The 20,606-nt window shown below is 37.4% G+C and overlaps 1 protein-coding gene across 2 annotated transcripts; it reads right to left on the minus strand.

Moving 5' to 3' along the window:
• Positions 1 to 216: 216 nt before the first annotated feature.
• Vmn2r9 (vomeronasal 2, receptor 9) lies at positions 217 to 9,780 on the minus strand. 2 transcript variants are annotated; one of them, XM_030254654.1, is made up of 6 exons: positions 9,578 to 9,780; positions 6,189 to 6,468; positions 4,761 to 5,567; positions 3,537 to 3,761; positions 2,274 to 2,397; positions 217 to 1,121 (listed from the first exon to the last, which is right to left on the minus strand). In XM_030254654.1, the coding sequence occupies exons 1-6, from the start codon at positions 9,778 to 9,780 to the stop codon at positions 217 to 219; spliced, it is 2,544 nt and encodes an 847-aa protein (XP_030110514.1). The 2 variants fall into 2 exon arrangements, with proteins under 2 accessions (XP_030110514.1, NP_001098091.1); NM_001104621.1 differs by having other exon boundaries at positions 217 to 1,124.
• Between the last annotated feature and the right edge of the window lie 10,826 nt (positions 9,781 to 20,606).

The raw sequence follows: 20,606 nt of genomic DNA on the forward strand, positions 1-20,606 counted from the left end.
TACTGGCTTCATTCTAGTCTGTGCTCTTTATAGTCTTCTTTCTTATAACTCCCATAACAATTTGCCTCTATAATTGGCATTATATTAGGCAGTGCTGTGCTGCCCTACATTATAAGTACTAACATGGTATTTTACTTAAAATTTTTGTATGGTTTAGTAGTACTTTTGTTAAGACAAAGCAAAAGTATCATCTAACACTTTAAAATTACTGAAGATTCAAGAAGGCAATTTATCTTTGTACTTCTGCAGAAAATTTGAATCTAGTCTAACTAAGATAGCACAACATTTTGGAAGAAAGATGCACCCTAGCAAGCCTGCACTAGAAGCCAAGATAGAGAAAACCTCCACAACCACCATGACTGTTCCCCTGGTGCTGTGGTAGACAGGGAGGAAGGTGATCCAGACACTGCAGAACACCAGCATGCTGAAGGTTAGGAATTTGGCTTCATTGAATCTGTCAGGAAGGTTCCTAGCTAAGAAAGCCACTGTGAAGCTCCCCAGAGCCAAGGAACCCAAGTATCCCAGAACAAAGTGGAAGGCAATGACTGAGCCTTTGTTGCAAATAATGATGGTCTTTCCATATTCAGATTGTGTATCTCTGTCAATAAAGGGAGGAGATGTTACCAACCAGATTCCACAGAAAACAAGTTGGATTAAGGTACAAATGGGAATGACCAAGTTAGGTGCCCCTGATGCCAGCATCCCTCTCATCCTTCTCCCTGGAGTAGTGAGCTTGAAAGCCATGAGCACAGTTATTGTTTTAGCCAACACTGTAGAAATAGCCACTGTGAAAAATACTCCAAATGTGGTCTGCTGCAGGATACAGGTGGCCTGGTTGGGATGTCCAATGAAGAGCAATGAGCAGAGAAAACAGAAGACTAGAGAGATGAGCAGGATGTAGCTGAGAATGCGGTTATTGGCCTTCACAATGGGAGTATCCTTGTACTTCACAAAAGTGACTAGTACTAGACTTGTGAGGGCAGAGAGGAACAGGGCTATGCATCCTAGAGACATCCCCAATGGATCTTCATAAGCCAGGAATGACACAGCTCTTTGGAGGCAGTGGGTTTTCTCTAAGTTGGCATATTTATCACCTGTACAACTCACACACTGTTCCATATCTGCTGGCAAAGAACAACAAATCCTTATAAGATATCCTAATTATGTAGTTAATAATTGTGTATTTGTGTTATTCAGTGGTTATATCCACAAATATTTTGGCGTTGGACATCTATTCCATACCTTTTTGCTGTAGGGACAACTAACTTAAGATTTCTCTCTATTCACCTATGCTTTGTGATGGAACAAAACACCATCATGGGGAATGGAACAGCAAAATTATTTATTAAACAAAAATAATGAAAAATGATGAATATTAATAGGTATAATTCCAGATTATTTAATTCCTCAAGCTATAAATTCACTACTCACTGACAAGGGTAGTGTGGAGAAATAATTTTGATGCCAGGTGATGAAATACATTATGGACTTTGTTTTCTTTGAGAGTTGTGTTCTTGTCTGTATCTACACATAGGCACCAAAACATACAATTTTTCATGCAAATATTTACATAAAGGAATATTTTCATTCTTGAAGCTGTATGCCTCATAGGCCTATGCATGTCTCTCTCATTGTGGGAAGATCTCTTTCTTCCCAACTGTACATTCCAAACTGTAGTGCACGAAGGTTATGGATATTCACATTTATCCCTCTTTCCTTAGCTAGGCTGTGATAGCTGATAAACACTCTCCCATCTCTGTTGCAGCCTTGAAATCTTCACTCTTGTTCTAATTCTTTGACAGGAAGTACTTAATCTTTTAAGCCATCTAAGCTCTTAAAATATATTTCACTAAACAACTGTTATGTTGAGCATCTGTTCTTTTTCAGTAACTAATCTGGGTGATGGAGGGAAAGATTGTGGACTGGTCATGTAGTCCAGTTTCTGTGTACAAAGAATCATAGAAGAATAAATATATGCATAGATTATGTATAAAATTTTTGTTTAAAATTAGTTACACATGTATGTCCCCCTAACCTTTTTCCGTATAATATAAAATCAGTAACTATATTATTGTGAAAGAAATGTGGTTTGTAGAAGATATTGCAAGTTATTTGCTGTGTATAAAAGACGTAGACATTATTTAACTGATTAAGTTCTGAAACGTGGATATTTTAGTTGTACAGTTTTCATCTAGGCCAAATCATATCATATTTCTAGTATAGAAAGAGAAGGCAGTTGAACATCAATTTTTCCTCTGCATGCAACCATGTACCTGTTTCATTGGAAACTTCATTTTCTGGGCACCGATCACAATCAAAGCAGCAGTCTGCTGTTTCATTCTGATGAATTTTCCTGAATCCAGCAGTACACGTCACACTACACATGGACGAGGGAACCTGAGCCAATACATAAATATTTTATCATATGTATGTGTGTAGTTCATGTATACATTGTACTTATAATGACCCATAGATTGATAATGAGACCTTAACAGATATGGCTATAAATATTCCTCTGGTGACCAGTATTACTTAACAATTTCTGGCACGTTATTTTTTGTATTACCCTGCAATGTACTGAATGTCATACAATATTTACTACTTTATGTAATATTTTATATGTAACATTCAGGTTGTAGTAATTTAAAAATTTTCCTTCTAAAACTAATCAATCCAAAAGTAATGTTATGTGGCATCATTTTCTCTCTCATGATTTGTAAAAAAAAAAAAAAAAAGAAGAAGGACACACAGTTGTATGGAGAGAGAAGTTACGTTATGGTAAATCAAGAGATGTTTAATGAATATGAAGAAAATATGTTATATAAGATTCTCATAAAATTAATGAAGTTTTCATAACTTAAAAGAAAACCTGGAACCCCCTATCCCATCCCCATATTCCCCTGCTTCTATGAGGGAGCTACCCCAATCACCTGCCCACTCCCCCCCTAGTACCCTAGCATTCTGTTATGCTGGGCCATCAAGTCTCCACAGGAACAGGGTCTTCCCTCCCAGTGATGCCAGATAAGGCACCCCTCCTCAGAGGAGTGTAAACTGGGAAGAAGGATAACATTTGAAATGTAAGTAAGTAAAATAGCTAATAAAAACATATAAATTAAAAAAGATAACTGAATCTGGAGAAAGATTTCTGTTAATTAATACATGCTATACTTAATTAGGCTGTAAATATATTCACAATGAATCAGAAAATTTCATGTTTTATATATAGTTACTTACACACACACACACACACACACACACACACACACACACCCCGAGCTATAAATTTAATAAATATATTCTTGTATTGTGGGTGAATAGGCATGTGGGTGCTATTGAACTTGGATTCTAGAGGTCTTTGATCCCTATAACGAGATTTGCATGAAGTTGAGAGTTATCAAATTTTGGTGCTTGTAACTGAGGATGGTCTTTTGCAAGAGTAGCAATTGGTCTTAACCACAGAGCTATGACTTCAGTGCTATTACTTCATAATTTAAAATTAGATATTTTGAAAAAAATTCAAATTGTGGTATACCCACTGATGTTCCTTCTGTGGCCCAGTCCAAATCTTCAGATATATGAAGTTGTTGGCTCTGTTGGAAACAAGGCAAATAGCTTCCTATTTTTACTTTTAATCCAAGGCCTTGTGGAAAATTCCAAATGATGAAAATGTCATACTCTGCACACTGATTTTCCCTATGCTTCATGTTCACCAGTTCTCCAACAGGGTTAGTAAATATCCTGGATTTCAGCATGGAAGACACCTAATTGAGATGCATCATTAGATGTTTACACATGCACATCAATAAAGTGAATGGGAAATTGAGAATTTCCCATAATTTCTTAATGAATTTCAGAAAGATAGCTGTTGTAATGTAATTCCTTGTAGTAAAATACGATATACCTCATGAATTAAAATTAATATACTTAAATTAAAAATTAATATACTTCATATTAACATTCAATGTTAAAATGTGCTAGAAAAATTATTACTAGATAACAACTAACATAATTTGTGTGTGTGTGTGTGTGTGTGTGTATGCATGTTCATCAAAAGTAGTTTTTTAAAAAATGAAGCCATGTATGTGCAAAGGAAGGGAAGTCTGAATGTCTGTAAGTTGTGAAAATAAAGACTGACTGTGGGTTTTTCATGTACATACTGCATACATATATGAGATATGCCTAAACTGAATAAAATATGCAGTCCTAATCATTTATGGTTTTGTAAATATTTGTTAATTTAAATGAATAACTATTAACCAATTGTGCCAATTCTTTTTTTTTTCCCCCGAGGCATGGTTTCTCTGTATAGCCCTTGTTATTCTGCAACTCACACTTTAGGCCACACTGACCTCGAACTCAGAAATTTGCCTTCAGTCTCCCAAGTGCTAGGATTAAAGGCATGTGCCACCACTGCCTAGTCAATGTATCAATTCTTGAGAAATTATTCTTAGAAAAATATTCTAGTTTAGTCACTTTAGGATTTTATGATAAAACTCTTCACTCCCATTTAAAAATTTGATGAAATGTTGAGGCACTTTTTCAAAAAATTCACTGATATTATATAAAAATGTATTGTCTCCTATCAAATGTGATCCTTGTGCATGATATTTATCCGTGCTAAAGATTCATTAGGGAGTTTTGCAGTGTAGAAATCTTTCCACTAAGAGAATAATGTCTAACTAATGTACAGTTGTTTCTATGGGTCCATTTAAAAGATCCCATTGATATATCTAAGCATAATGATATGTAAGAAAATTTACCTGCTGACAGTCATTGAATATTCCTTTGCGTACTTCCGTTTGCTGAGATTCTACTTGTAGAAGAATGAGTTCATGGTAGGTGTGGGCCACAGCATACACAGCATTATACAAATTGTAGCCTTCCTCACTCAGGACTATGTCAAAATTGTGCAGTGCTGTCCATTCCGATGTGTTGTTGAATGTAAGATGATCCATTTTGCTATAGCTGTTCATTGAGGTTGAACAATTAAAGTAATTCCACCCCCCTATAGACTGAGAAATGTTTACTGGGTATTTGTCAGTGTTCATTGTTTTCATAAAATTCTTAAATTTAGCAATCTCACTGTGGTGGTGTTCAAAAGTAACAGTCCCGTGAAAGAAATCAAGGCTAAAATCATTTTTATTTGTGATAACGTCCCATTGTGAGGTTGTGATCCAGATTCTCCTTGCGCCTAAATCTTCCCACCTTCTAAAGCTGACTTCTAGGGTAGAGTTCATTTCACCATAAATGATAACAACCTTTGCTGTTGATTCCATAATTTGTTTATCATGTATCGTAGCCCTTGTCATGTATATCTGCATGTCTTTTGGGATCATATTAACAAAAGCTAAACAGATTCCATGTCTTTGCATTTCTTCTCTCAAGTCTGATAGAAACTGAATACCCTGGTCATCATCTGAGATGACCAGTCCTATCCAGGCCCATCTAAAATGAAGCATCAAGGAGACCATGGCATGGGACAAGTGTGTGTCCTTGGTGGCTACCTGATGGACATAGGGAAACTGGTCATGGTCACTCAGGTTAGGATTAAATGGTCCAAAGAAAAGCTAAAGGATGTAGAAGAGAGGATGAGACACCCACATAAGGGGTATGATTGTTAGAGTGTTTTGACTCATACACAGGTAATGTTATTCACTTTTCAGAACTCCCATTAAAGATCTTAAGATTATACTGTAAATATCATGTATTATTCCTATAGGGTCTAGAGTATTCCTGAGAAGTCTGAATGTCCTGGAATAGAAAACAGTTTTGTCTGTTTTCCCAGTACATCTATGATCTGATTATGTAACTCTTTATTATATATGTGTGTGTGTGTGTGTGTGTGTGTGTGTGTGTGTGTATGTGTGTGTGTTTGTGTGTGTGTGTGTATAACAGAGCATTCATAAATGCATGCTGTCTAAGATTGCTTGCAGGCACATGTAAATGGAATTTAAAAGTTGTTCACTTGGGCTGGAGAGATGACTCAGTGGTTAAGAGCACTGACTGCTATTTCAGAGGTCCTAAGTTCAATTCCCAGGGACCACAGGTTGCTCACAACCATCTGTAATGGGATCTGATGCACCATTCTAGTCTTTTCGAAGGTAGAGACAATGTACTCACACACATTAAATAAATAAATCTTTAAAAAAAGTTTTTTTTAAAACTTATCTAGTGTTACAAATTCTTACCTTTGGTGTCCTAGACTGAATTGACATTTTTAACGAAGTTTTCCATGATGGTCCTGTAAGGTGTATGTAACAGTCTGGTGATAAACAGTCATAATTAATAAATTCCACATTAATATTTTCTTGTGAATAATTTTTATATAGAACTGACCATTCATCTCCACACTGACCACCAAGAAGCCAGACTATCAAAGACATGTTGGGTAAAAGATCAGGATTCTTGTTGATTTCATCAGTAGCAAAAAACAATACCAGAAAGAACTCATATCTTCTTGCAGGTATTCTAAAACAAGGCATAATGATGATTAAGGGAGATGTTTGAAATATAAAATTTCAATTGCAGTGAAGTTTGTAATATAATAGATGTTAGATTTCTGTCTAACTGTATTGGAATAAGCCTCATAAATTAGAGAACTTTAGAGTTGAATACAATTTAAGAATTTGTAGACATAGGCACTATGATATGATAAGTTTGGTATTTGTGAAAATCGATAAAGATTGTTTTATCTCTGAATACTAACCTTGAACTAGATTTCAGTCCTATTGAAGAGACTATTATAAAATAATCTTCAGTTGTAATTCCACAGGTACATAAAAAACATTACTTAAAGCACATATGATGCACATAATGCATTCTCCTTAAATTTTTTTTATCTAAATGCCTTTTATACTATGGAGAGCCAGAGTACTGCCATGTGAGCAGTGTGTATTGCCAAGACCATAAGAGCAGTGTGTGTAGCCAAGGTCTTGAGGGCAGTGTGTTCAGCCAAGAGGAACTCTTATCTATGTTTCCTCTGTAGAGGAACTTTCTCAAGAAGAGGTTTGATTGTTGAAGTGCTTATAAGTTGGAGCTGCAGAAATAAACGTTGAGCCTTGATCAGAACACTGTCTTTGCTCCATGCTTCTCTTTCCCCAAACTCTTTTTTTTCCAGCCCTCCTTTTCAGGTGAGCTCTGCTCAGCTCTAAGTCGCTGGGTACAGGTGGTACCCGAACAGGCACTCCTCCTGAACAGGGAGGACTTGCTGAGAAAAGCTGCTTTTTTTTGAGCATCCACGGAACAAATTGAAAGTAAAAGGCAATTCAGAGTACAGGTAAGTAATTATATGTGCTAATCGATGGGCTATTAAGAACTGTACTCCAAGGAAACAATTGGGCTTGATGGTGCTTATCCAAAGCCGACTCACCTAGGATAGTAGCAGCGAATAGGTACAGGGCAGTACAAAGAAAGGGTTCATTTGCAGCCTGAAAGAGCTGCTTCAAGCAAGAGGAGCAGGGTTTAAAAAACAGACATTGGAAAAAATTTTAGTCCAGGTGAACTCATGCTGTCCATAGTTCCCAGAAGAAGAGAATTTAATAAGGATAACTGGGAGAAAGTTGAAGTCCTAAGGACCATCCAGGCAAATCCCTTTAGCCTTTGCCTCTGTACGCTTATAAAAGATGCCATTGATGACAGTATGGACAGGGAAAGTTCACAAGCATTGGCCTTTACCCAAGAACAGCTGGTGGAACTTAATGAAAGAATTAATTAGACAAACTGATGAGGAATTGGGGAAGTTAAAAAAGCAGGGCGCTGGGGGGCAACCATAGGTAGCGGCTACTGTGCCTCCTCTCCCTTCTCTAGCAGAGTTCCTAGAAGAAGGAGAGGAATACTTAGACCTTAAACAGGAGAGAAAGAATAGGTTTCAGAAAAGCAGCAGTCCCTCCTTTCTGGGACGCTTTAGCAAAAGAGAAGGAAAATGAACATAAGCTATTTCAGAGCTCTCCTGGGGTCAGGAGGAAGTCAGGAGACATCCCGCTTCCTCTCTGGCTCCTACTGGAGAAATCCTTAGTTCTGGCTCTGGTTCTCTTAGGTAGGATATCCCTTTGGTGGCACATTTAGTTCTCTTCCCTCTCTATTTTGTCCTTCATATGCCAATATGTCCATGTCTGTCAGTTTATGTCTGTGTTTTCATTTTTTTGCTTGCTTGTTTCTCTGTGTTTCATGCTGAAAGGAAAAATGGTTAAAACTTTATCTGCTGGCTGTCTACCCCTTGATTTAGTTTTAAATTGTTAAAAAAAAGCAGTCTCAATTTACAGAACAAAAACTGATAAGTTACCCTGCACCTGTATCTGGGAGTCAGGCACAGCTAAAGAAGCCCTGCTATGGGCTGATTGCCTGCACTAGCTGCCCTGAAACGGGCTAGAAGCTCTTCAGCCTTTATGGTAAGAAAGCTGTTGGCTGTTTTTCCTAGAAAAATCTCTGTGATTGTGTTTATTGTGTTTAGAAGGTGACAAGGTAATATCTGTTGAAATTGCAGCTAGAAAAATAAGAAATTTCTGTCTAGTCTAAATATAGAAGATGTGTGTAGCCACTTTATTTTTTTCCTGACTGGTTTTAAAAATATAAATATATCCTGCATGTCTTGGTTATAGAGTATTGGCTTATAAGTTATTGGGTATGATTAAAAGTTTGTAACCCTGGTAATAGAAAGCTAGTTTAAAATGGGTAACTCAAGGTTGGAGTCATTCTAAACAACAACTCGTGTTGGGAGAATAGTTTATGTAATTCTTATCCTAGAAACTAGGCTTATAAATGATAGGATTTAAAACAATGTCTCTTTAATGAACTCTTAAATGCTGCACCATTATGTATTCATACATAAGATGTATTTTGTTTAAATTTATTTATCCATTTCAAAATATCCAAATAGTACACTATACCATATGATCAGAATATTATCCTTTCGGTTCTTTTACACATCAATTTAATATTTATCTTTTAGTGTGTTGTTACTATGTCAATTTCAAAAAAGTTATCAAATTTCTCTTAACATTTCAGTCTTCCTAATTCTTTGAGATCCTTTAAGTGATGTCTGAGTACAATATCTTCTCTCCATCTGAAATGTGCTCATCTGCCCCAGCACAGTTGGCACTTTATCTGTTACTATTAGCAGCTACCTCTCATTAGGAGTAAAAATACCAAACGTGCTCATTTGCATTTTCAATTGAGAGTTTGGAGGTAAGTTTTTCTTTCTAAATCTGAAACATGCATTGAAACAGTTCACATATTTGTAATTATAAACTTTATTATGGCTTATAAAAGGGTCACCGATGAAAATTTCCACTATTTTTTAATGGGGTGTGGGATAATACAGGATACATCAGAAATGAAATTCCTACTGATATAACACAGAAGTATCATAATGTGAAGCCACCATCACAATCCATTGTAGTAAAGCTAAACTAAACTGTGACGCATTTTAAAGAATTATAGTAGTGATTGATGTTATAATTAATTTTCAGTGGTTCATAAAGTACACGAGGAAGAAGAGGGCAGAACCTCACAGTTGGTGTACACAGCTAAATATTTATAATACATAACATTGAAATAGGAACTAAAATTAATGACTTACCTAAAATCAACAATATTATAAAAATTGATTTCTGTACTTTCATCGTATGTCCAAAGGAAAAAATTACAGTCGCTTCTCAAATCTCCATCATTTTCTTCATTATTCTTTATCCTCCAAAAGCAAATGGGTTCAGTTACATGGCAGAAGATGAGAGAAAACTTCAGGAGCCAAAAGGAAATAGTGAAAGTACGCAGCTTCTTCATGTCTGCTAGGATCTAAGATGGAGCAATTGAGAAATCCGTTTCTTCTGCAGACAAACATCACACACACACATACACCTGTGTGTCTCTTTTAAGGATCCTGCTCTCAGAAGATCAACTTAATTATATTCAACAGTTCCTTTCCATTCATTCTATGTCATGCTCCCTGGATACATAGGGAAAATTCTGGCCTCAAGCTCTACATCTGAGATCTGAAAACTTTTGATCAAACCTTTTTTGAAAACATGTTGTAAAGATCATGTTTTCCATCCTCAGGTGCCATGATTTCATTCATATCCATGACATAATTCTTCCCAGGGATAATCTTCCCCTGGACAGCTTGGACCAAACCATGTCAACAGCCATATGTATAAACACTAAGGATTTTATCAGAACTTCCACAGTAAGACAAGAGTTGAGAAGATCATAAATGTTCCATATTATTCAGACTTTGAGTTGAATCATGGGACATCATGTCTTCCATTGTCTAGTGTAGGGAAGGGCAGTCTGACATACAGCATTGAGCCAGGAGTGAGCATTCTTTCTCTTGTTCATATAGTATTGTATGCTAGTCATATTTATAAAATCTCCTTAAACTTCCTGTGATTCTAGTCATCCGGAGAAAATGTCATTATGCTAAATCCAAAAATGCCTGGAATTGTAGAGATTCAACACCCATCCTGTCCAATATCAGTACTTGTGCAGACATTCACTCAGTTACTATGCTGATCTCTTACCTGTAATCAGTCCCTGGCCCTCAGTGCCATTTGATGAAACATTTCTTTATTTGATTTTTGTTCTTAATTCATTAATATGATTGAGAACAATTTTGTGCATTTACTCAAAGGAATGAAAGAATTTAAATGTCATTTAGGAGAGAGAATTTTATTGCTAATGTTAGTATATACTTTATATTTTTCATTCATGTCTAGTTGGTATTTGTTTTGAAATAGTTCTGTCTTGGGTTACATTGTAAGAACACAGATGTATGTCTGTTATGCTAATTTTTGTAACTTGGTTAGATTACAGTGAGTGACACAGATGGAGTATTGGATTTGGTTTGTATTTTTTGAACTACCTTATATTTTTGCCCATACTATCCACACTGAATTAACTGGAGTCTTTAACTCCATTGTTTGAAAGGTTGTTATGTCACTAGCTTATAATAAAATGTTGCTATGGAGTCTATTGTACTCTCTTAGTTACTATGAATAAGAATTTGTTTCACACTTTGTTTGAATTATGACTTTGTCAGTTTAAATAATTTTCAGTAATTTTGCAGACCTAAGGATTGGGTAAGTTGAGTGTCTTCTTGAGATAGGCTCTACTTTTTGTATACTTGGTGGTAATATGCACCTCTATCTGATTTATGGCTCCTGAAACATACAGAACTGGAGGTCTGGAAACAGACATCCTAAGGATACACATTAGATTTCCTGGACTGCTGAGTCATGGGACAATAAGGGGATGTACACCTGGGACTCAAGGCTAGGGGGGTGAAGATTCTCTTGACCTTGGTGGAAAGAGTAGAGACTTTTGGGTTGAGAAGAAATGTCTTATGTACATTCTAGCAAATTGTTTCTGTTAGCTGTGTCTTTGTTTACCAAGATTCTGTGACGTATGTAAAGACTAAGAGAGTTAAACTCGAGGAAGCCACAGTATTGACTGGAAAACCCTCTCTGATTTCTCACAGTGTTTCTGAATTTTCTTTTCTATCTTTCCTATAGTCATTCTCATTGCCCCTCGGAGAACTGCTTGAGGTAGTACCAACATATCCTACATTTTCAGCATGTACAGATTGAAATTTAAGTTTTGACTGCAGAACATGAGGTGATCACTGATGACATTAAAGTTTTAACAAAGCATGACATAAAGGCCCATCACACAGAGACAGTGCTGTCAATACCCCTTCCCTTATACCTCTGATACATTCACAGCATAAACAAGACAGTTTCCAATAATTAGGGGATGAAAGAAATAACATTGGTGAACAAGGCTGCTGAGGATAAATACAGAATATTGTTCTTTTTGCCTATGTTCTAGACACTGAGTTGGGATTTCTGTAGCAGGTATGTGACATTGCTAAGGGTCTGTACCTGAAAGTGCCTTAGATGGCTTCCCTCTTATTGTACATACTGTGGGTTTTGTATTTCCATAAAAGTCAGAGATCTCAGCTAATCCTCATTGTCTCCCCTTCTTCAAGTAAAACATAGGCATTAGGACTGGTCGTGTCTGCTCTCTTTTATTTGTATGTTCTATAACTTCAGTTCCACTTGTTCTGTGTGGCAGTTCTCAAGAATTCTCTCCGATACATGTGAAAGTGAAAAACAAAGTTAAAATGTCCACAAAATGAGCATTCACCAAGTCTGTCAGATTTAAAAAATGGGAATGGATGACATAGGCTGACTTTCATTTGAGAAAACAAAGAGGACTTGTGTATAGATAGGATTTAATGCATCATGTTTCTTATAGGAAATGAATCAAAATATTGCTTTATTTGATATTCAGTATTTCTTAACTTTTGTGATTCTATTTAGAAAGGGGCACCATGAGAATATGAACTTAGCTTGAAAAAGTCACCAACAATGTAGTCAAGATGAGTCATAATGGAGCATGTGGAAAATGCATGTGATCCTGAACAAAGGAAGATGCTGAGACAGGAGGATTGTTTGTTCAATACCTTCCAGGGCTCTCTATGATATCCTGCCTTACTTTGAATTACTCTTTTTCTTAATGATAAATGCAACCTAGCATGTTGACACATTCCTTTAATTTTAGCAATCAGAAGGCAAGACAGGGGTTATTTGTGAGTTTGAGGCTAAGTCTGTCTACCTATCAAGTTCTACACTATCCAAAGTTCCAAAACAGACTCTTTCTCAATGGCTTTTCCCATGAAAATTGGGTATTTAAATGTCAACACACCTAAGTTGTCAGCTTGAGACTTTGCTTCAGATATTAAGATACTCACGTGATATAGCAATGTATTACCACAAAATTATACAAAGTTATTAATAATGGTTTGTAATCTGAAGTTGACTCTATATATTTGAAAATTACTATAAGGAAAGAGTCAGAACCAGCAGTAATGCAAGTCAGAAAGAGATGAGGAACCAGCTTGCTAGTTCAGAAAAATATTTTCTTTGGAAAATGGATTCTAAATCTTATATGAAGATATAGTTCTGTTATTTTTATAGAAAAAGAACATTGGGATCTTGTATCCCAGGTCTCTTAGAGACCAGTCCGTGCAGGAGAGGGTATGGGCTACAGAAGCAATCGAGCTTCTTGGACAGGGTCACTTTGAGTCTACATCCTCAGCCAGGCGGCAGAGCTGAGACCCAGACATCTGGGCACCTGCCCTGCCAGAGGAGATTTGGCCTCCAGGGAGGGCTCTGACCCTAGGATGCAGGTGAGAGCTCCATCTTGTATCCTGGGTCTCTCAGAAACCAGTCAGGACAGGAGAGCATGCACAGGCAGCAGAAGCAACAGAGCTTCTTGGACAGGGTCACTACCACCTTCATCTTCAGCCAGGAGGCCGAGCTGAGACCCAGACCTCTGTGCACCTTCCCTGCAAGAGGAGTGCTTACCTGCAGAGAGTGCTCTGACCACTGGGACTCAAGAGAGAGTTGGACTCCCAGTAGTGCTGACAGAGCCTAATAGAATCACAGGAGGAATAAGCTCCAGCCAGAGACAGCTAGAACATACAACACCAGAGATTACCAGATGGCAAAAGGCAAATGAAAGAATCTTACTAACAGAAACCAAGACCACTCACCATCATCAGAACGCAGCACTCCCACCTCAGCCAGTCCTGGATACCCAAATACACCGCAAAAGCAAGATTCGGATTTAAAATCATATCTCATGATACTGGTAGAGGAATTTAAGAAGGGCATTAATAACTCACTTAAAGGAATACAGAAGAACACTGCTAAACAGGTAGAAGTCCTTAAAGAGGAAGCACAAAAATCCCTTAGAGAATTATAGGAAAACACAACGAAACCATGGAATTGAACAAAACCATCCATGATCTAAAAATGGATGTAGAAACAATAAAGAATGGAATTGAACAAAACCATCCATGATCTAAAAATGGAAGTAGAAACAATAAAGAACAATGAAAGGGAGACAACTCTGGAGGTAGAAATCCTATGAAAGAAATCAGGAACCATAGATGTGTTATTCAGTAACAGAATACAGGAGATGAAAGAGAGAATCTCAGGTGGAGAAGATTCCATAGAAAACATAGACACAACAATCAAAGGAAATGCAAAATGCAAAAAGATCCTAACTCAAAACATTCAGGAAATCTATTACACAATGAGAAGAGCAAACCAATGGATAATAGGAGTAGATGAGAATGAAGATTTTGAACTGAAAGGTCCAGCAAATATCTTCAAGAAAATTATAAAAGAAACCTTCATTACCCTAAAGAGAGAGATGCCCACGAACATACAAGAAGCCTACAGAACTCCAAATAGACTGGACCAGAAAAGAAATTCCCCCTGACACACGATAATCAGAATAACAAATGCATTAAATAAAGAAAGAATATTAAAAGCAGTAAGGGAAAAATGTCAAGTAACATATAAAGTCAGGCCTATTAGAATTACACCAGACTTTTCACCAGAGACTATGAAAGCCAGAAGACCCTGGACAGAGGTTATACCAACCCTATAAGAACACAAATGCCAGTCCAGGTTACTATACTGAGCAAAACTCTCCATAACCTTAAATGGATAAACCAAGCTATTCCACGACAAAAACCAAATTTACACAATTTCTTTCCATGAATCCAGCCCTTCAAAGGATAATAAAGGAAAAGATGCAACACAAGGAGGGAAATGATGCCCTAGAAAAAGCAAGAAAGTAATCCTTCAACAAACCTAAAAGAAGATGGCCACAAGAACAGAATCCCAACTCTAACAACAAAAATAACAGTAAGCAACAATTACTTTTCTTTAATATCTGATAATATCAATGGATTCAATTCCTCAATAAAAAGACATAGAGTGACTACTGAAACAGGTCCCAACTTTTTGCTCTATACAGGAAGTCCACCTCAGGGACAAAGACAGACACTACCTCAGAGTAAAAGGCTGGAAAAGAATTTTCCAAGCAAATGATCCAAAGAAACAAGCTGGAGTAGCCATTCTAATATGGAATAAAATCAACTTCCTACCCAAAGATATCAAAAAGGACGAAGAGGGGCCCTTCATCCTCATCAAAGGTAAAATCTTCCAAGATGAACTCTCAATTATGAATATCTATGCTCCAAATGCAAGGGTAGCCACATTTATTAAAGAAACTTTAGTAAAGCTTAAACTACACATTGCACCTCACACAATAACAGTGGGAGACTTCAACACCACATTCACATCAATGGACAGATCCTGGAAACAGAAACTAAACAGAGACACAGTCAATCTAACAGAAGTTATGAAACAAATGGATTTAACCGATATCTACAGAACATTTTATCCTAAAACAAAAGGATATACCTCTTCTCAGCCCCTAATAGTACTTTCTCCAAAATTGACCATATAATTGGTCACTAAATAGGCCTCAATGGATACAAAAATATTGAAATAATCCGATGCATCCTATGAGATCACCATGGACTAAAGCTGATGTTCACTAACATCATAAATAAGAGAAAGCCAATATTAATGTGGATGCTGAACAATACTCTACTCAGTGATAATTTGGTCAAGGAAGAAAGAAAGAAAGAAATTAAAGACTTTTTAGAGTTTAATGAAAATGAAGCCACAACATACCCAAACTTATGGACACACAAAAAGCAGTTCAAAGAGGAAAACTCAGCTCTGAGTTCCTCCAAAAAGAAACTAGAGAGAGCATACACTAGCAGCTTGACAGTATACCTAAATGCTCTAGAACAAAAGGAAGCAAATTCACCCAAGAGGAGTAGAAGGCAGGAAATAATCAAACTCAGGGGGCGAAATCAACCAAGTGGAAACAAGTAGAACTATACGAAGAATCAACCAAACCAGGAGCTTGTTCTTTGAGTAAATCAGCAAAGTAGATAAACCCTTAGCCAGACTAACTAGCAGGCACAGGGACACTATCTTAATTAAGAAAATCAGACATGAAGTGGGAGACATAACAACAGAACCTGAGGAAAATCAAAATATCATCAGATTCTACTGCAAAAGACTATACTCAACAAAACTGGAAAACCTGGATGAAATGGACAACTTCCTAGACAGATAGCAGGTACCAAAGTTAAATCAGGATCAGATTTACGATCTGAACAGTTCCTTATCCCCTAAAGAATTAGAAACAGTCATTATATTCTCCCAACCAAAAGAAGCCCAGGACCAGATGTTTTTGGTGCAGAGTTTTTTTTTTCCATTTTTTATTAGGTATTTAGCTCATTTACATTTCCAATGCTATACCAAAAGTCCCCCATACCCAACCACCTCCACTCCCCTACCCACGCACTCCCCCTTTTTGGCCCTGGCGTTCCCCTGTACTGGGGCATATAAAGTTTGCAAGTCCAATGGGCCTCTCTTTGCAGTGATGGCCGACTAGGCCATCTTTTGATACATATGCAGCTAGAGACAAGAGCTCCGGGGTACTGCTTAGTTCATATTGTTGTTCCACCTATAGGGTTGCAGATCCCTTTAGCTCCTTGGCTACTTTCTCTAGCTCCTCCATTGGGAGCCCTGTGATCCATCCATTAGCTGACTGTGAGCATCCACTTCTGTGTTTGCTAGGCCCCGGCATAGTCTCACAAGAGACAGCTACATCTGGGTCCTTTCAATAAAATCTTGCTAGTGTATGCAATGGTGTCAGCGTTTGGATGCTGATTACGGGGTGGATCCCTGGATATGGCAGTCTCTACATGGTCCATTCTTTCATCTCAGCTCCAAACTTTGTCTCTGTAACTCCTTCCATGGGTGTTTTGTTCCCAATTCTAAGGAGGGGCATAGTGTCCACACTTCAGTCTTCATTCTTCTTGAGTTTCATGTGTTTAGCAAATTGTATCTTATATCTTGGGTATCCTAGGTTTGGGGCTAATATCCACTTATCAGTGAGTACATATTGTGTGAGTTCCTTTGTGATTGGGTTACCTCGCTCAGGATGATGCCCTCCAGGTCCATCCATTTGGCTAGGAATTTCATAAATTCATTCTTTTTAATAGCTGAGTAGTACTCCATTGTGTAGATGTACCACATTTTCTGTATCCATTCCTCTGTTGAGGGGCATCTGGGTTCTTTCCAGCTTCTGGCTATTATAAATAAAGCTGCTATGAAGATAGTGGAGCATGTGTCCTTCTTACCAGTTGGGGCATCTTCTGGATATATGCCCAGGAGAGGTATTGCTGGATCCTCCGGTAGTACTATGTCCAATTTTCTGAGGAACTGCCAGACTGATTTCCAGAGTGGTTGTACAAGATTGCAATCCCACCAACAATGGAGGAGTGTTCCTCTTTCTCCACATCCACGCCAGCATCTGCTGTCACCTGAATTTTTGATCTTAGCCATTCTGACTGGTGTGAGGTGGAATCTCAGGGTTGTTTTGATTTGCATTTCCCTGATGATTAAGGATGTTGAACATTTTTTCAGGTGCTTCTCTGCCATTCGGTATTCCTCAGGTGAGAATTCTTTGTTCAGCTCTGAGCCCCATTTTTTAATGGGGTTATTTGATTTTCTGAAGTCCACCTTCTTGAGTTTTTTATATATGTTGGATATTAGTCCCCTATCTGATTTAGGATAGGTAAAGATCCTTTCCCAATCTGTTGGTGGTCTTTTTGTCTTATTGACGGTGTCTTTTGCCTTGCAGAAACTTTGGAGTTTCATTAGGTCCCATTTGTCAATTCTCGATCTTACAGTACAAGCCATTGCTGTTCTGTTCAGGAATTTTTCCCCTGTGCCCATATCTTCAAGGCTTTTCCCCACTTTCTCCTCTATAAGTTTCAGTGTCTCTGGTTTTATGTGAAGTTCCTTGATCCACTTAGATTTGACCTTAGTACAACAAGATAAGTATGGATCAATTCGCATTCTTCTACACGATAACTAACAGTTGTGCCAGCACCAATTGTTGAAAATGCTGTCTTTCTTCCACTGGATAGTTTTAGCTCCCTTGTCGAAGATCAAGTGACCATAGGTGTGTGGGTTCATTTCTGGGTCTTCAATTCTATTCCATTGGTCTACTTGTCTGTCTCTATACCTGTACCATGCAGTTTTGATCACAATTGCTCTGTAGTAAACTTTAGGTCAGGCATGGTGATTCCACCAAAGGTTCTTTTATCCTTGAGAAGAGTTTTTGCTATCCTAGGTTTTTTGTTATTCCAGATGAATCTGCCAATTGCCCTTTCTAATTCATTGAAGAATTGAGTTGGAATTTTGATGGGGATTGCATTGAATCTGTAGATTGCTTTTGGCAAGATAGCCATTTTGACAATGTTGATCCTGCCAATCCATGAGCATGGGAGATCTTTCCATCTTCTGAGATCTTCTTTAATTTCTTTCTTCAGAGATTTGAAGTTTTTATCATAGAGATATTTCACTTCCTTAGTTAGAGTCACGCAAAGATATTTTATATTATTTGTGACTATTGAGAAGGGTGTTGTTTCCCTAATTTCTTTCTCAGCTTGTTTATTCTTTGTATAGAGAAAGGCCATTGACTTGTTTGAGTTTATTTTATATCCAGCTACTTCACTGAAGCTGTTTATCAGGTTTAGGAGTTCTCTGGTAGAATTTTTAGGGTCACTTATATATACTATCATATCATCTGCAAAAAGTGATATTTTGACTTTCTCTTTTCCAATTTGTATCCCCTTGATCTCCTTTTGTTGTCGAATTGCTCTGGCTAATACTTCAAGTACTATGTTGAAAAGGTAGGGAGAAAGTGGGCAGCCTTGTCTAGTCCCTGATTTTAGTGGGATTGCTTCCAGCTTCTCTCCATTTACTTTGATGTTGGCTACTGGTTTGCTGTAGATTGCTTTTATCATGTTTAGGTATGGGTCTTGAATTCCTGATCTTTCCAAAACTTTGATCATGAATGGGTGTTGGATCTTGTCAAATGCTTTTTCTGCATCTAACGAGATGATCATGTGGTTTTTGTCTTTGAGTTTGTTTATATAATGGATTACATTGATGGATTTTCGTATATTAAACCATCCCTGCATCCCTGGAATAAAACCTACTTGGTCAGGATGGATGATTGCTTTAATATGTTCTTGGATTCGGTTAGCGAGAATTTTATTGAGGATTTTTGCATCGATATTCATAAGAGAAATTGTTCTGAAGTTCTCTATCTTTGTTGGGTCTTTCTGTGGTTTAGGTATCAGAGTAATAGTGGCTTCATAAAATGAGTTGGGTAGAGTACCTTCTACTTCTATTTTGTGAAATAGTTTGTGCAGAACTGGAATTAGATCTTCTTTGAAGGTCTGATAGAACTCTGCACTAAACCCGTCTGGTCCTGGGCTTTTTTTGGCTGGGAGACTATTAATAACTGCTTCTATTTCTTTAGGTGATATGGGACTGTTTAGATGGTCAACTTGATCCTGATTCAACTTTGGTACCTGGTATCTGTCCAGAAATTTATCCATTTCATCCAGGTTTTCCAGTTTTGTTGAGTATAGCCCTTTGTAGAAGGATCTGATGGTGTTTTGGATTTCTTCAGGATCTGTTGTTATGTCTCCCTTTTCATTTCTGATTTTGCTTATTAGGATTTTGTCCCTGTGCCCTTTAGTGAGTCTAGCTAAGGGTTTATCTATCTTGTTGATTTTCTCAAAGAACCAACTCCTCGTTTGGTTAATTCTTTGAATAGTTCTTCTTGTTTCCACTTGGTTGATTTCACCCCTGAGTTTGATTATTTCCTGCCATCTACTCCTCTTGGGTGAATTTGCTTCCTTTTTTTCTAGAGCTTTTAGATGAGTTGTCAAGCTGCTAGTATGTGCTCTCTCCCGTTTCTTCTTGGAGGCACTCAGAGCTATGAGTTTCCCTCTTAGAAATGCTTTCATTGTGTCCCATAGGTTTGGGTACGTTGTGGCTTCATTTTCATTAAACTCTAAAAAGTCTTTAATTTCTTTCTTTATTCCTTCCTTGACCAAGGTATCACTGAGAAGAGTGTTGTTCAGTTTCCACGTGAATGTTGGCTTTCCATTATTTATGTTGTTATTGAAGATCAGTCTTAGGCCATGGTGGTCTGATAGGATACATGGGACAATTTCAATATTTTTGTATCTGTTGAGGCCTGTTTTGTGACCAATTATATGGTCAATTTTGCAGAAGGTCCCGTGAGGTGCTGAGAAGAAGGTAAATCCTTTTGCTTTAGGATAAAATGTTCTGTAGATATCTGTCAGGTCCATTTGTTTCATAACTTCTGTTAGTTTCACTGTTTCCCTGTTTAGTTTCTGTTTCCACGATCTGTCTATTGATGAAAGTGGTGTGTTGAAGTCTCCCACTATTATTGTGTGAGGTGCAATGTGTGCTTTAAGCTTTACTAAAGTGTCTTTAATGAATGTGGCTGCCCTTGCATTTGGAGCATAGATATTCAGAATTGTGAGTTCCCCTTGGAGGATTTTACCTTTGATGAGTATGAAGTGTCCCTCCTTGTGTTTTTTGATAACTTTGGGTTGGAAGTCGATTTTATTCGATATTAAAATGGCTACTCCAGCTTGTTTCTTCGGACCATTTGCTTGGAAAATTTTTTCCTCCTTTCACTCTGAGGTAGTGTCTGTCTTTTTCCCTGAGATGGGTTTCCTGTAGGCAGCAGAATGTTGGATCCTGTTTGTGTAGCCAGTCTTTTAGTCTATGTCTTTTTATTGGAGAGTTGAGACCATTGATATTAAGAGATATTAA

The sequence above is a fragment of the Mus musculus genome, chromosome 5, assembly GCF_000001635.26.
Source record: "Mus musculus strain C57BL/6J chromosome 5, GRCm38.p6 C57BL/6J".
Classification (NCBI taxonomy): Eukaryota; Metazoa; Chordata; class Mammalia; order Rodentia; family Muridae; genus Mus; species Mus musculus.

What these genes read in the sequence shown, in the direction of transcription:
- Vmn2r9 (NM_001104621.1), bottom strand. Translation starts at nt 9,780, where the DNA reads ATGAAGAAGCTGCGTACTTTCACTATTTCCTTTTGGCTCCTGAAGTTT. An exon ending in TATAATATTGTTGATTTTAG is followed by an intron (nt 6,469 to 9,577) that starts GTAAGTCATTAA and finishes GCCTTGTTTTAG; the next exon opens with AATACCTGCAAGAAGATATG. An exon ending in TATTCAATGACTGTCAGCAG is followed by an intron (nt 3,762 to 4,760) that starts GTAAATTTTCTT and finishes CATCTCAATTAG; the next exon opens with GTGTCTTCCATGCTGAAATC.